This window comes from Schistosoma haematobium, chromosome 3, assembly GCF_000699445.3.
Source record: "Schistosoma haematobium chromosome 3, whole genome shotgun sequence".
Lineage (NCBI taxonomy): Eukaryota > Metazoa > Platyhelminthes > Trematoda > Strigeidida > Schistosomatidae > Schistosoma > Schistosoma haematobium.
Genome location: NC_067198.1, coordinates 27,010,190 through 27,024,240, shown reverse-complemented (window position 1 = coordinate 27,024,240; position 14,051 = coordinate 27,010,190). Strand labels below are relative to the sequence as shown.

Genomic DNA, 14,051 nt, shown 5'->3' with positions numbered 1-14,051 from the left:
CTTATTCAGTGGATAGATCCTACATAGTAGTATCCGTAGTTTCCTGAAACCACATACTGTATTACATAATCAAACTATTATCACCAAACATTGTGTATTCTTGGAATGTGTGATTCTATGCTTAAAACTGATGATATTCTGATCGCTTTACGTTCATTGAGAACTGAGAAGTCACCAATTATTTTAGATTTTCTCAAGTAAGACGACTAATTTAAATAGTTCTCTGTAGATCGAAGTGTTTAGTCAGTCTCTGTCTGTTCAGTTATCATAAGAGCATTCAATTTCTTTCTTATCTAAATAAATCATAAGACTGATCTAAGAAGGCTGAATGTAGTTTCTTTCAAATTTTATTCATTGACTTCAGACAATTCTTAGGTTCGTATGAAAGGACCCAGTTAACCGTATTACACTCAGCTTGATATGCCTGTTGTAACGTAGTGATACTTAGACGTACTGACAGAAAGATCTCATGTTTCAATGTCGATTAAGACAACGGTCAATTCCAATTGTTACATACAAACCAAGAAACAGCTAGTAATTATGCACCTCGAGTTGTTTTCTCTTTCAAGCAGTTTGAAGATCTGTGAACATCATAAACTGTATTGTCGAACAGACAAATGTATGACTCAAAGATTTTTAACTTTGAATATTTGTCGCATTTCAAATTAACACCAAAAAATCTTTAATAAAGATGACTTCAACATATTACAACAGACTGTGTGAATCCATATAATTTCATGATACAGTTGTCCCTAAACGTTTCACAACCAACTACTATGCTATCTAAAATCGCATCGACGAAAGCGGTGGTTATCCATGCCTGAAATATGCCCTAACTGCTTCAGTCAATTAAAATGCCATAAAAGTATTATAATATTTATAGCACTGGTTTCCCTTAAAGCTTATCTGTTTGGCAATCAGTTAAGTGAATAAATTTTTCAACGAGAAACAAAACGTTTATTATGAAGAATGTATTTATATATCAGCCACCTCTTTAATTTGATTCAGCATTGAATTACTTTGTAGGCATATAGTAAATCACATAAAATCCTCATCATTGTTATGTCTTGCCTTGGATTTTATATTATTCTTGTTGTAGAATCCTTTTGTCTAAGTTGTCTGTCTTATTCGATAGTCAACTGCGGCGGGAGTAGTAGCATAGTTTATCATTTCTTTCGGCTGTACACTATCATCATCAGTAGATATCAATAGAATTCGTGGATCATCTATTATGCTCATGTGTCTTTAAAAGAAAATAAAGAAACACGAAAAAAATATTAATGAGAAAATATGTTATTTTTTGCAGGTATACTAAATTAATTAGGGATAACCATAATCGTTAGAAATTCATCGATTGTAACATAGGATTGTATTGGTTGGATTTTTATGTAGAAACAGAATATGGTTTATAGTTACTGCGTTACACTGCATCTTATGTTACATTATGGAATACTGAAGGAAATGAAGTGAGGTAACACTTTTGCATCCCATATCAATTTCATGTGTCAAAATGTCATCGATAGAAAATTCCAGTTCCATTGGTGATGTTGGCTTTCACTACTATCTGTATGAGACGGCGAACATATTCGTGATCTATCGGAAATCTATTTCGAGTATTTACGAGTAAATATCAGTTGATTTTTTTGGTACAGTCTCAGACATCCTATAAAAGTGAAAATTTTCTGTAATTAATGGTGCGTATACTTCGAGTACCAGATTTACTGTGATGGTAAGGGACAATAAAGACGCTACTATCAAATATTTTACAACAGGCTTGGGCTTTATAGTAAGAGTAATAAACTATTCCGTGCGTTAAAACTTTGGTAACAAGATTCAATTACTAATTAAGTTGCTATAACACTTAAATGTAGAACATTATAATCAATAATCACTTAAGCAGAAAACAAATATCCATTAAGGGTTAATATTATCAGATTTATAAAACTCACTTTAAATTTGATCGTCCATTTATAACAATTAATGAATTATCACCAGATATAACTTCACTATTAACTGATATACCGTCTAAATATTGTTTCAATAATAATTTTAATTGAATGTTTTCTTGCTCTAACATATTGTATTCTTTAATTATTGCTAAACGATCTAATTGAACTTTATTAAATCTTTTCCAAAACATTTCAAGTGGAAGGCATCGTTTTAATATCTGAAATTTTCAAAAATTAAAACAGAATATTATTATAAATTAATTTATTAGCTAAAAATAATTAAAAACTTTCACACAGAAATAATTGCTCATCTAAACTGGTTGTTCTCCGTTGACATATGTGAGCTTTTTGAAAAGAAAACATGTGAGATGAAGGTGAAGATTTTCTAACTCACGATGATGATTTTTGTTGAAGCTACGTTTTCTCGACCTGGTTGGTTTAATAGCTAAGCTCGAAAACGCCTATAATTTGATCGATAACATACTTGATGATATAAAATTCATCTTTAAAAAGAAAGCAAACAACTGACTAGTCTTCTTAGATGTGTTGATCACCAGAATCAATACAAGGAAACCAGAGACTCTTGTGTATCATAAACCAACCTATGCTGCACTAATTCTAAGTTGATCAAAAACAACTGCATACAAACTTGCTATTCGGAAGAGCGAAGACATAGCAGTATAACTACCACGCAAAAAATGAGGAACAAAATAAAACGATCTTTTCAACAGGACAGCCACTATGTTTATCAACTCCATCAATAATTACAAAATCGAATATTGAAACTAAAAAACGAATTATCCTGCCACATATGCAGAAAATAAAGGAAGTCACAATTGCATTGGGAACAGGCGTTGGTCACAAGCCAGTAGGAGCACTCCAATTTTATGCAACCCAAAAGATGAAACGATAAAAGACCAGCTGAATATCATTCAGAAAATAAACTGCTCTAACTGATATATATATATATTCAAACCGAAAAGTAAGAAAATTGATAAAACAAAGGAAATATTAAAAACATATCACCTTCATCATCTCTTCATTCTGTTCTTTTTCGAACGATTCTTGCACAGCACTTTCTTCTTCCGCTGATAAAGATGATGAATAGAATGGTGTAACTTTTTCCTCTTCTGTTTCATACTTTCTGCACTGTTCACCTAACTTAATAATTTTCTCTGCTTTTTCCAATAAACATTGAACCTGTATTTAAATTTTTTTAGAAATTACATGAATTCATTTACAGTACAAACGTTTAAGAGCAAATAAAAACTGAATATGTAACTACATTGACTTCACTAAGCTTTCATTTTTAAATTTCATAGTAGCTTATTCCCTCTTTGAGATGCTAACTGTGATTGAATCCATCCTCTTATTAGAATAAGCTAGGCAGTCATTTACTTTGAACTGTCTTGAATTTTAGTTAGCACTGATAAATGAGAATTTTAAAAAATCTACTATTCATGACTACGTAGTTTCATAAGAAATACTAACAATTAGTATTTTTCACAGTTACCTTTTTTATAGCATCCCCACTTTCAACTGACATTTTAACCAGTTTTTCATGTTGTAGATCACGTAATTTATTGATTTGTGTCTTCAAGACTTGAAATCGAACAACTAACTTATCACGTTCTTCTTTTAAGTTGCGATTTTTTTCTTCATATTCCTTAGATGTTTTTAACATACGACGTCTAGTAGCCGATATATTATCATTGATTTTTTGGATTTTGTTTAAGTGTAATTGAATTTCAGCAGCTGAACGTTCATCTTTTGCTTTTAAGTTTTCGAAAGATGTCTTTTTTTCATTGGTAGTTGTTGTGTATTGAGTGGAAGCCTGTTTGAATTCAGACCACAAACTATTGACCTTATTCTCCAAATTTATTCTCAATGTATGTTTTTCCTCCAAACTCTATATGAAAAATATATGCGAATCATTGTTTACTACATATAACAAATTTAAGTAACATAACTTACGTAGCAGAAGTTTAATCAAGCTTGTGGATGACAGTGAATTAGAAAAGAGATAAAATCCACACAAATTAGCATCATAGGGTTTGAAGTCAACCGTATCGGCAGTGAAGTGATACCTTGACAACAAAATTAATTGGGCATAACACTGTCAAAATTCACAGAAGTTGAATATCTAAACCAATGAATTCTAACTCAGGTGTATAAATAAAATTCTCTCTGTGAAGCTGGAAGGTCCTAGGATCGATTCCATGTAGCACCATTTGGTTCACATTGATCGAGAGTTCTAAGTAACGCGAAATATCTCTTCATTTACCCACTAGTCTTCAGTAACCCTATAACTGATATCAGCTCATGATAAATATTATCCTCAAATAAAAAATTAATGAACACTCTAGGATTAAAAACCAAACGATGAATAATATATGAGTAGACATTATATATGTGCATAAAACTAAAATTTAAAGGCGGAGAACGTAATAAATAAGGATCTGGAGTCTATTTTCGACAATACAACTAACAGTCTTCAACCTTTATTTTTGACGTCAGGATGAAAGTAAACCTCCACTTTCATGCTTAACTCATATCAACAGTTAGTGGCCTGCTGGCCTCCCATTTTGCATTAATTAATCTTCACTTGTTTAGCTTAATGTAAATCTCTTCGGCCTACGCTAATTATTTTAAAGTGGAGTACGGTGACAAAACAATGTTACATACTACTTATGTCTGTCGATATAAGCAGCACACGTCACAGTATCACATCTCTCAATCAATTTGATGATCACCGTTGCATATGATTTTATCAGCCGATTCACCTTTATCTGAATCTTTCTGGGCAACTTTATCACTACTCACTCGATGATTCCACTACAAACGCTTAACTTGGTTATTGCTGTAATATCCTCTATACTTTATCAACTAAAGTCACTTAATTATAATTAATGTTACAGAGCTTTGTAAAAGTAATGTCCTAGTTATGCATGAATAAAGATTTTTAAAAGCTGAATGTTATACCTTGGTATTGTACTTATACAACCAGAAATCCGGGTGGTAAAGATAAATGTTATCACTCGTCTAACCTTCTGTTGTTTGATTTTAAGCGTGAGAGTAGGGGGATTTTTAAAACTAACCAAAACATACGTTACCTAAAAGTTCATGTCAGTTTAAATCGGATATAACCATATTACTTAACTGTACTGGGATGAAAAATTGTGGATTCTAGCTCAAGTAAATTGTATTTTTACTTTAATGTCTTAGTAACATGAGTGATATCTAAAGTCCTAAATTCAAAGTCAATAAAATTCATAGAAATATCAATTGACTTACTTTATTCTTCAGATCATCCTTCAAACTAGTCTGATCAATTACAGCTTCATGTGCTTTGGCAGTATATGTAGAATCCAGTGCAACAAATATATCTTTTAAGTCATTGACTTGTTTATCGTGTTGTTGCTTAGTAAAGTTTTCTTCTGATTTGCGGAAAAGTATGTTATTTGAACAGTTTTAAATACAGAATATATATATATACGATCTACCTTTTAAGAATTCTTCTACCAAAGAGTGCGATTCCTTTTCATAATTAGTTTTTAGTTTATGTAATCTTTGATTTTGTAAATCTAATTTTCATAAGAAAGATGAAGTGAGAAAATTAATTACATCTAACAATTAGGACAAAATTATTTTATTAACTCTTGTTTAAGTACCACTATAGTTACGTAATGATGATCATCAACTCCTTATCTCATATTGATTGAAATAAAGCATGTTAAATTCCACCTTATTAAACTGTTTTATATAAGACAGCTACAAAATCGAATCAGTCATTAGTATTTTCCTAACCATTAATTACTCAATGAGAAGGACTTAATTGGACGACTGATCTTGTAAGGGAATGAATACAGATTCATTATAGAAGTATGTGCTAGTGAATTTTATAAAATGAATGTTGGAGAATGTTGTGAATATCCAGAATGTACTTACATTTCTTGCTGAAGAAGAAAACCGTGATGACACTATATGTCACCTAAATTTAAGTATTTCTATTGATGAACGATGTTGCGAAGTCAGTCCAACCTATTGTAAAGCCTTGCACATGTGTTCATCGTTGTGGCACTTGGAATCATCAATTACGATGGAAGTTTCCTACATGCTTTGATCCAATATTATAATATTCGAGAAAACTTTGACTGAAGTAATATATTCCTTTGATACATCTTTAAATGATACTGAACTACTGACTAAGGCATTTTACCACTCATGGAGGAGCATAGGCTACTCCCAAACATTTTCCATCTAACTCTGTCCAGGGCATTCCTTTCCGGTTCTTTCCAGTTGCTCTCCATCCTTTTCATATCTGCTTCCAAATCTTGACGCAGTGTGCTTTTTGTACTTCCTCTTTTTCGTTTCCCATTAGGATTCCAAGTTAGCGCTTGCTTCGTGATGCACTTTGATGATTTCCTCAATGTGTGTCCTATCCACCTCCAACGTCTTTTTCTAATTTGCTCCTCAGCTCGAAGTTGGTTTGTTCTCTCCCATAGTAGGCTGTTACTGATGGTATCCGGCCAACGGACATTCAGAATCTTACGTAGAAAGTTGTTTATAAATACTTGTACCTTTTTGATGATAGTTGCGGTAATTCTCCAAGTTTCAGCTCCGTACAGTAGATCTATCTTGACGTTCGCATTGAAGATTCTGACTTTGATATTGATTGACAGTGTTTTTAAGTTCCATATGTTCTTCAACTATATGAATGAGGTTCTTGCTTTGCCAATCCTCACCTCTACGTCTGCATCAGATCCTTCCTTGTTCATTGATGATACTACCCAGGCACGTGAAAGTTTCCACCTCTTCCTGAGTTTCTCCATCAAGTGCGATTGGGTTGGTGTTCTCTGTATTGTATTTGAGGATCTTGCTCTTTCCCTTGTGTATGTTGAGGCCTACTGATACAGAGGCTGCTGCGATATTAGTTGTTTTCATCTGCATTTGTTGATGTGTATGGGATAGAAGGGCCAGGTCATCCGCAAAATTTAAATCTCCTGATTGATTCGGAGCTGTCTATTATATTCCGTGCTTCCTCTCAGACGTCGAAGTCTTCATAATCCAATCGACCACCAGAAGAAAGAGGAAGGGGATAGTAGACAGTCTTTTTTGGCTCCGGCCCTTACTTGGGAAGCATCCGTCAGCTGTCTTCCATGCACCACTTTGCACTGTAATCCACCATATGAATTCCAGATAATGTTGACGTTTTTCTTTAAATGATAGTAAATGCTAATATAACTTGTCGATTTAAAGAGGAGAACACTGCCTTAAGGCCGAGAAACACAACTAGGGATGGAAGTTGTTAGGTATGTCTGTGTTCCACAATCTTGCAAAGAGTGAATGTTTAGTCTACACATCCATGTCCAGTATCAAAACCAACATGATTTCATCAAGTTCGCTCTTCACGAGCCTAGTTAAGCGTTGGTGTTTTAGACATTATATTAGTCAACCTGATTTCTTGGTGGCTGCCATAAGAGGATTTTTGTCTTTTGTGTAAGACTGGAACTATCAGTAATCGAGACCAATTAGCAAATACGACCTTTGTCTAATCAATTTACCTATATTCATAAAATGTCTTTGAGTTCGTATTTCTTTAGAAGTACTTTCAACCTATGGTAAATATAGAGGATATAATGGTAAGGTTGACATTTGTTGGAAAATCGATAATTTCTAGATAGTGGATTGAAATATTGCTAAATATCGAAATGAAAAGAATCCAGTATCTTGCTGTGTATTTATTTTGTGTTTTAACAAGAAATACTCATATTTGAATAAAAAATTTCTACACAGTGTTCTTACGTGAACTATCAGTCAGTCAGCTACAACGTAGGACCAGGCACATATGTGCATCGGTCCAAGTTGCCATACCGCATTAGCACATCAAGATGAACACCAGATTCATAGAAGTAGTTAGGTCAATGTTGGTGATATATAAAAGAAAGATTTCATATTAGAATATAGTACAGGAAGAAAGGTCTAGTACATAGAAAGAAAGATATGAAGCGATTTAATCTCATAGTTTAAGGGAAGAAAGGGAGTGTATACACCTACGCCATTGTGATCGATTCTGAGCCATGTCACCAAGAGTCTCCAACCATTGGTTACGAGAGTCACGCGGACCCCAAGCAAGTAGTCTGCATCTACCGACATGGCTCGGATTCGAAGTTAATGACTTTATGAACTGATTCCACGTTTTTGTTTGTTCGCGCCTAACCTTCTTCCAACCATCCGCAACACCGGTTAGCATTGCACGTCGTGGTAATCGGTGTTTAGGCATAAGCAACACGTAGCCTAACCATCTCAATCAGTGAAGATTCATAACCTCATCAACTGACTTACCATCATTCCCTAATACTCTGAGTATAACCTCACCATTACTTACCCACTGATCATAGAAGGCGCGAGCAATATTTCTACGACATCTGTAATCAAATACTAGTAGTTTACGAGTATTCTCTACCCTTAATGCCCACGTTTCGCAGCCGTAAAGTAGAACAGGACGAACTGTCTCACAGTATACTCGTCCCTTAATTGATAAACGGGTATCTCTCCTTAGCCATAGGTGATGTAAGTTGGAAAGAGCTAAAAGAGATTTATGAATCCGTGCTGAGATTTCGTCAGACACCGACCCATTAGTGTTGAACAGACCTTCAAGATAATTGAAGTTGTCGACGCGTTCGACTACTTCAATCCCTATCCTTAGTTCAGATGTTGACGCAGACCAGTCCTGAAGCAACAACTTGCATTTAGAGGGAGAGAAGCGCGTTCTAAATATTCTGGCATTGTTGCTTAGTGATACCAAAAGATTGCATTTTATCAGCGTCTTCACCAAACCGGACTATGTCATCTGCGTATTCTAAGTCGATAAGCGAACCTCACGGGAGGAGATCTGTTATATTCGGTCGTCGCTGATTGCTGTGCCGGAAAAACGCTGATCACTTATACTCGGAATGAGGGACCTCGGCAATTCCCACGATGCGAAGGTAAGAAGACAAGACTGGTATAAGTGAAAATTTATTAGCTCAAAAACATTATGACGACGACGAATCAATATAGTCTAAAATACACTGGTTTATACATTGATTGTACACCCATTTTGATTAATAGTTAGGATCAAATCACATACTCAGTTATAACAAATCACTTACTGAGCATACTTCATGTCAGGTGAATACAAGAATATCGTATATTATGCAGAAGAAAATATCATACTGGGAAAACAAATCAAATACTACACTGAATGATCATCACATTGAATGAGAAGGAAAGTAATGCTGAACAAAACTCATAACGAGTAAATCAGTCGAAAATTGACTCTTCTTTGTATCATATCAAGTTCAATGCCCGATCATTCAGTCGACGTGAACGTTATTTCCATCATTCGGTCTATGATGAAGTTAAACAAAAAACAGAGGTAGTGGACAGCCTTGATGGACACCATTTGAGGTTGCGAAAGCAGATGACAGTTCGCCATAGGCTCTGACTCAACTGGTAGTGTTCGAGTAAAGAGCCTTCGCAAGGTTTATGTACTTCTTACGTGAACTATGACCGCCAACGGTTTTTTCATTTTTGTTATTAGTTTATGAATTCCCCTCTACGATTCTTTCACAATACTTTCATCTACTTTTGTTATACCAAGGTGTTTTTCAGTTCCAGTCGTCAACTGTGCACGATTATGAATTTTTATTACCACAGACCTTTATTTTTAGTGGCTACCTTGTGATTTGTTTGTAACTTGTATGACATCAAAAACGTCTGAAATTTTACTGATGACCAGTAAAAGTTCGAATTGTCACAAATGAACGTCAACCAAATGACAACCATTAATTGCAATAGTATAACCAACAAACCAATAATACGTTACAGTTTAGCATAACACCTGTTTATTTGCCTGCATATAAATATAGTATTTTTGAATATATCTATCTAACAATGACAACCAATGTGCAAAGCTGATTTTATAGCTTAATTCTTCATCCATACCACAAATAGTATAGTGATGACTGACTATTATTAGCGAAATGGATGTTCAAGTGGTTGACGATAATGAATTACTCATGATAATGATAAACATCACTGATGAGCGACAATGTCTTCAGCTACTCATTACATAATCCAAATAGTGTTGGTCAAATATATCACATCGTGATAATGATAGTAAATATTATTTAACGCAACTATACCGCAATATTGATATCTCATCGGATAATCAATTGTTACATGAATGGTTATTACGCAAAGAAATTCTGTTAAAAAGTTGACTGATTGAACTATATTGTATGGTTAAATTTTACATAAATAAATAAATTCTCGGATATTTATTCAAAAGTTCACTACGATTTCCTTTATTAATCTGCTTAGTAAGATTCTATAGAATACGATCCTCACAACAGAGTAGTCAGTAGAATTAATTAATACACTAGCGAGTCCCAAAAGTAGTAAGGCACTGCATCGTAAATTGACAGACGTTTCTCGCTAGCAGGTTGAATTGATTTGAATGCCACAAATATGTTCCTCTTACTTTTCATTTATACGTGAGATTATTATTATTGCAACCTGGAAAGCTTTATTACCACGAGTCAAATATTTTCGAGTAGTATTCATATCTTTCATCCAAGACTATCTAATCGACCGATGCAAGCAACAAATTCAAGGGCAAATAAACTGTTGGGTGTGATATACAGGTCATGATGAAATAATCAACCAGTATAAGTTCTTTAGGTCAAACGAAAAACGCTATCTACCTATTAAAATATCTACATTCTGTAGATGAGAACGCAGAGCCATCAAATGCTGTTCATCTGCCTCACTAAGATCCGCAACAAGTGTTTTGATGATACTTTCTTTTCTTTGAAAAATATTGAACAAACAAATTGATAAAAAAATTAAGACATTGACGCTTTACCGGTCCATAATTCTTTCAAATGTTTGTGATAATATTTCTATAGTTCTTTTCAATTCTTTTGACTTCGTCTCTCTCATAATAGTTCGCCAATAATGTGTCAGTTTTGCTTTATTAAGTTTAGTAAACTTTTCTTCATGATTAAGTTTATCCTATATTAACAGTCGTTAGTTTTCAAATTGAAGGGAATTATATTAAAAACTGACTTGTAGATATTGAGTTAACAGTGCCATCTTTTTTGTTTTTAGTTCTTCTTCAGCAACTCTTTGTTGTTCAAGGAAAATCGCTCTTTCTTCATCAGTCATTTTTGTTAGTTTCCCGGTTTTCTTTTTTCTTTTTGGTGCCATTTTTGTCTGTTTTTTCTATTGATTTATAGTCAGTGGGAGAATGCTCAACTTGTATATTGTACTAAAATTTGCAATCTATCGAATGAGTAAGGCACAGATTATAACATAAAAGGCAATAAAACACACGAATTGTAACGACATCAATATCTCAAATATGTACAGTGAATTAATGGGTTTCTAAACGCTTCCGGAGACGTAAGAATAATATTTACTGTAAACATGCTGACCAGGTTGGTACAAATATGAATTAAGTGATAAAAAATGAAAAAGTTACTGATCATTACTTAATTCGAACAAAAAAAGGCTTTCTAACGATTTAACATGCTGACTAAATTACGTCGGTAAACCCATTGTATACTACATATATTAATAAACAACATAAATGTATTTGCTTCAGTGGAATTCATTGGGTTACTGATACGGAATTTAGGCCATAATATTCAACATCGGGATATATGAATTACGCTTATCAAGAAAAGAAGAACTCCGGAGTCTAATGTTACCGATGTTACTCATTACAGTAATCAATGATAAGGGCCAATATTTTGTTTGAGTGACTGAAGCTTTTCACTAGCCTACTTCTATGTTGTCCAACATTGTGCAAAAAGGTAGATGGTGGTTTGTTTTATTTAACAAGTGACTAAAGGACTCAATCAGATGAAAGGTAACCAAACTTTTGATATATGAGAAAGGGTCGACAAAGCAGACAAGATGTAGTATATAGTTCGAAAATACTAAAATCATAAAAAAAGACTCGTGAAAGGAAGTATCTTCTTTATTCTGCTTTCACAACAAGAAATTTCCAATATTTACCTTTTTAGCATAATGTCTAGTCTGCTTTCACACCTTTCAATATGTATATAAATGTTCGATTTTTGTTTTCATTTCCGGAGTTAGCGATTATTTAGTAAACGGTATTGTGTTTACTTCGTTTTGTTTTAACTGAAAAGGTGCTTTCCAAGATTATCATGACAAAAACTGCAAGTATTTCTAATGGTTTCACAGACATAAACTAGTAATATGGAAATAATAGTGCTCAAGCTAACCTTTAAACTAAATAGTGTGTAGTGTGATCCGAAGATATTTTGCTTTCAAATGAAAATGCTGTCCATATTTGGTTTTGAGTCTATTTATTGATAATCTAGTTTTCTGCGTACTTGCCAATCATGAGTAAAATCTTATTATAGATAAGACAAGCAAATGAAAAAACAAACCGACCTCTAAGTCATCCATTCAGAATAGGCAAGATAGTTAAATTACTAAATGTGTGTTTTGCTAGATCATTTACCTGAATGCTGTTCAGAAAGACGATAAGAGCTTTTCAGTCAAACCATCCAGTTTAGGAAATAAAATTCCGTTGAAATCATCCATTTGAATCATAGTTCTACGCTATGAATTAGTTAATTTAGTTATTTATTTTTATAACTGTTGCTGGAGTTTTATATTCAAATACACAACCACGTTCATGATTCTTCATACGAACAGGTGAATCTAAGCAACACAACTAAATGTATTACCAATGTTTGAAAATGAGAAAAATCTTCTAATCACTTTGGTATATTGTCCTAAATAAATTACGAATTATTAATATCAAGTATATAGGCTATTTCTTAACAGCCAGTAAGAAAAGACAATAGATCTTGTTAAGTTGGAACTGTCCAGTAATTTTTGGTCGTTTATTTATGTTCTCTACTTAGAACCACAGTTAGTAAAGCCAGGCGACTTCATATCTGAACTCATTATTTTGGTACTATGTAGATAAAAGTAATTGGAAGATAGTTTTCTTTAATTTTTAAATTATTTAGTATTAATCATCAGCTTTTATGAACTAAGTATGTGGCTTCATAGACGAGTTAAATACTAATTTTAGCTAAATATCTGCGCCTGGCGAAATCCCTGCTCAAGTGGTTATTAAGCCGTCTTTATTTTTGTTGCCAAAAAAATGAGTACGCACAGACTGTGTGGTTTCTCGAAATCTACAACCATATATGGTTGTAGATTACTATCAACCACACATATACATACATATATTTATGGCTGATAATAGAAAAATCATACAAACAGTTATCTAGTCATCTACATACTCTGAGGTATTATTGTCAAAGATGGCTGACGATAATAACAAAGCGCAAAGAAAGAAGCAGCCAGCATGTCAATGTAAAGGTAGTCCCAAATGTTACGTTTCAGGGACTAACAACCTGTTTGGCCAAATGTGTTTATATTGTCTGATCCTAATAAACTTTCGGTCAGTTATCTTAATTTTTGGATAAACGAATAATTTCTGTTATATTATCACTTCACAAACTAAAATGTTTGTAAAAACTACCCGAGCTCTTAACTTTGGGGAAAATTTGGCACATTTTGAGGAAGCCGCTATGGTAAGTTTTGTAGAAATGGCACAAAACCCCAAAATTTCCCCAGACGTGTCGGAATCCCCCAAATTCCCCTTTAACCTTGGTCAAGGTCATTTGACTTTGGGGATTTCCCCAAAATTTCCTCAAAATTGGAAGCTCAGGTAGGTTTTTTGGTCAAAATAATTCCGAGATCCATTTGTCACCCCATGAGTCGTTCTAACAAAACGAAAACCAAGCACTAGCTTTTGACTCATCCCGTATGACTAGTTCTCGAATTTTATTAACTTAGTGATGGTCGTATAACATGTCATAATTAATCCGCGAAATAAAACATTGTGGATGAGGTTCACCCTTGTAAATAAACTTATCACGCAAACGTCGATTGAATGATATCAGATGTCAAAATAACCATACATTTCTTGAGTTTTTGAGTCTTCTGAGCGGAAATTACATGTAAACTTGTATTTCTAAACAATCAAACAGCTTGTACTAG

General features: G+C 33.7%; 1 protein-coding gene across 2 annotated transcripts; it reads right to left on the bottom strand.

The window, feature by feature from the left end:
* Nucleotides 1-956: 956 nt before the first annotated feature.
* CCDC65_1 (Dynein regulatory complex subunit 2) lies at nt 957-14,051 on the bottom strand. Of its 2 annotated transcripts, XM_051213465.1 has the most exons (10): nt 13,973-14,051; nt 11,064-11,279; nt 10,861-11,009; nt 10,700-10,803; nt 5,453-5,533; nt 5,244-5,386; nt 3,463-3,858; nt 2,976-3,149; nt 1,950-2,167; nt 957-1,243 (listed from the first exon to the last, which is right to left on the bottom strand). In XM_051213465.1, exons 2-10 carry the CDS (start codon nt 11,202-11,204, stop codon nt 1,111-1,113), a joined length of 1,539 nt encoding a protein of 512 aa, XP_051069451.1. In that variant the 5' UTR covers nt 11,205-11,279; nt 13,973-14,051; the 3' UTR covers nt 957-1,110. The 2 variants fall into 2 exon arrangements, with proteins under 2 accessions (XP_051069451.1, XP_051069452.1); XM_051213466.1 differs by lacking the exon at nt 13,973-14,051 and adding an exon at nt 12,493-13,294 and having other exon boundaries at nt 1,950-3,858; nt 5,244-5,533; nt 10,700-11,009; nt 11,064-12,381.